This window comes from Gavialis gangeticus, unplaced genomic scaffold, assembly GCF_001723915.1.
Source record: "Gavialis gangeticus isolate Ggan-Ray unplaced genomic scaffold, GavGan_comp1, whole genome shotgun sequence".
NCBI lineage: Eukaryota > Metazoa > Chordata > Crocodylia > Gavialidae > Gavialis > Gavialis gangeticus.
In genome coordinates, this window is record NW_017728993.1 from 69771654 (window position 1) to 69774745 (window position 3092).

At 41.9% G+C, this 3092-nt stretch overlaps 1 protein-coding gene across 1 annotated transcript in view; it reads left to right on the forward strand.

The window, feature by feature from the left end:
* The window catches only part of PACS2 (phosphofurin acidic cluster sorting protein 2), a 114803-nt gene that overhangs the window by 32723 nt on the left and 78988 nt on the right, over positions 1-3092 (forward strand). Inside the window, exons 11-12 of the mRNA XM_019528356.1 lie at positions 13-89; positions 1688-1762. Of these exons, the coding sequence (XP_019383901.1) occupies positions 13-89; positions 1688-1762 (152 nt within the window). The remainder of the gene's footprint in view (positions 1-12; positions 90-1687; positions 1763-3092) is intronic.

Below are 3092 nucleotides of genomic sequence, written 5' to 3' on the forward strand. Positions count from 1 at the left end.
CTTACTTTGAAGGCCTGTCTCACTCGAGCTCCCAGACAGAAATTGGTAGCATCCACAGCGTCCGGAGCCAGAGAGAGCCCTCCAGTCCTGTAAGTCATATTTCTAGGGTGGTATTTATCTACAGGTGATAGTACAACAAACAGCAAGGATTACTGCATCCATCTGAACAGCATTGTTGCATTGTAAGTTAACATGTCAGTGAAAAAGATCAACCTGCCATGTAGCCAGATGTTCTTAGCTTTGAAGCTTGTGCTGTGCTGTCATTAGTGATATTTGCATTCTATGTTTATAACAATGTTAGGCGAAATGACGCCATGTCAAGGAAAGAAGGTTCGATAGTTGGGGTTTTTTTTGTTTTTTTCTGGCAGGGGGAGGCAGATTCACATGCTGAGGTTGCTGCAGCATTAATGTGAACATATTGCATGTGTTGTAATAAGCCTCCAGTAGAGTAAATGAGCCTAGATTCAATTCCACATTTAAGAAGAACAGGAAATGTTCCCTGTGTGTAGTGTGAGCAAACTCATATGGTAGAAACCTTTGATCCTTGCAGGGAGGCATCTTCACAGCAGGGGAGTATAGCTGAAAACATTCCTGTAGCAATGTCTTCTGGAGTAGCGCATGCCCCATTTGCCCCTTGGGGATGGGGTTGGGCAGAGGAAAGAGAACCATTTGAAGTAAATTTGGAAGTAGGTGTCATTCCTATTTCAAGATAATTTCTTGACTTCCATAGGTAGAGCTTGAAACTGCCTGTCCTGGTGTATATCATGTTATGCTTTGCTTATGAGGCAGGGATATTATTCTGATCCAGTTCTAGGGTATCTTTACACATGTAAGTGCCGCAGTACTGGGCGCTTTGTTGCTTGCAGTTGTGTAAGCAGCAAAATGCGCCTCAGCACGCAGAAAATGGCGGCAGTCCAATTTTGAACTAAAATGCATAAAAGGTGTTAGTTTAGGAGTGCGCTGCCACCATTTTCTCCACACTGACATGCATTTTGCCACTTGTACAACTGCAAGCAATGCAGCATCATGTGCATCAGCTCGTATGCAGAGCAGACTTGATTAATCGAGTCTGCTCCAATGCACCAGAGGCATTAAAATGTATGTATATAAATGCCCTTGGGTCTTAAATCTCTCTTTAGACTCTGAATTCTCAGGGAGGCAGGTCTTAGTCCATTAAGGACCTTACTTAAGAACAGGATGTTGAATTTGATCCAGAAGTATTCAGGAAACTAGTGGAGTTGGCAGAGCCCTGGAATAACGTTTCCATTACGTGGAGATGTGTAATCTCTGGAAGTGTTTAATGTTTAATTTCAGGGTAATACTGTGATATGAAAACTGTTGCAAATGGCTCTGAGGGTATCTGAATCTGCAGGAAAGGGAATTTTGTCTGTTGCTGTTTGCCAGGTTCTCTTGCATTACAACTTCATCTTTCAGTGTTTTAAAATTGCTTATTTCCATTAAATGTCTGTTAATACCTGCAGATGTTTCAGTTTTGAGTTCTTTAGCCAAGGATTTGGTAAGGTAATACCTTCATAAAAGGAAGCACTCCAGTTCTTGTATAAATACTACCCAACTGCATTATAAACTCTGTCCCGGAAGCAGCAGCTGCAAAATGCATCTCTACTGGAAGCATTGCATGCTTGCATGCACACACTAAGCTTTCTGACTGCTGTCTCTTTCAAAGCAGGTAGAAGTGCCTGAAAAAACAAAGAGTCTTGGAAGCAAGCATCCAGGCAACAGCATCTCTGACACTGTGTCTTACGTAAGTTTTAAAACTAATTCTGTGATGTTCATCTTGGTAGTTTCAGTATTTGGATGTTCTGCACTGTCTGGGATTTGTCCACCTTTGGGAGGCTTGAGTCCCTGAAAATGAGAGCTTCCCTAAGGGGTTGCACATTGCTACCCAAAGTCACTAGCTACTTTTAGAAAAATCTTTCTGTGTCTTTGTTCTATTTGCCAAGGGGAATGAATGAGGAACCAAAAAGTTAGCATTAAGGTGGTGATGTCTCTTTGATATTGAATACTGAAATTCAGAAACTTTGTAGAGCTAAGGAGTTTCTTCTGGTGGTCGGCCTCAGCAGCAGTACTATTTCCCTTGCTCAATAAAACATGAAGGTGATTGATTTCTATTTATAGCCCATTTCAGATGCATGTAGTGTGACTGAACTGTTGATGAGAGAGAACATTGAATTTTTAGAATTCCAGGCCTTTGTTTCATAGTTCTGGTGCTCCATTAAATTCATACATAATTAGATCCCTGAAATGTCCTGTGAAGGCTGCAAATCATTTTTGCAATTTTTTATGAAATGCAAAACCCTTGGCCCTTGATTTGCTATTGACATGGAAAGCTTTGTTTCTTACAGCCCCATGTCCTCTAAATAGTCATCTTTTATGGTCCTCTCTTATGAATATTTTCTTATAGCCAATTTAAGTAACTTTGCAGCTTTACTGGAGAGAGAAACGAGACCTCTCAGTTAGGACAGGCTGGGAGAGGCTGAATAAATTTCTAGTCTTTAAGAGTATGGTCTCTAACTGCTGTAAGCAGAATTCACCAGGCCTCCTCTCCTAACCAGCTTGGAAAGATAATAAATTTACAACCAGCTGCCAGTATTTTAGCTAGTTTTAGGCAATTCCTGTTGGTGTTAGCCAGGGATTCTGCCAAAAGATGTGTTCCTATTTTTGCTAGTTGGCCTTGTCTTCTGTGTCTCCTTTAGTGTAATAGAAAGTCCTAATATAAGGGAAGAGCATGTATGCTCCAGTCTTTCAGTGGAGAGTGGATTTCCAATTTTAACCTAGCATTTCTTGCATTCTATTTGTTCCTTTACATGGCCACCTCTGGAGAACTCCAGAGACTTCAGTGCAGTCCTCTGCATGCATTCCCTACATGGGTGTCTTGCCCCAGGAGAGAACAGATTCTGCACCCTCTGCTGGGAGCTAGAACCTTTTGCCCCCTCTGAAGTCATTCATTTGCTTCCTCGTTGGTGTTGGCAAAAATCCCTCTGTCCTTGGTGCAGTTTCCTCCTTGCAAAAAGCCTCTCCCCTTTCTGAATTACCTGTCTGGAACCAGCAGGCATGGAGAGAGGTAGGACATG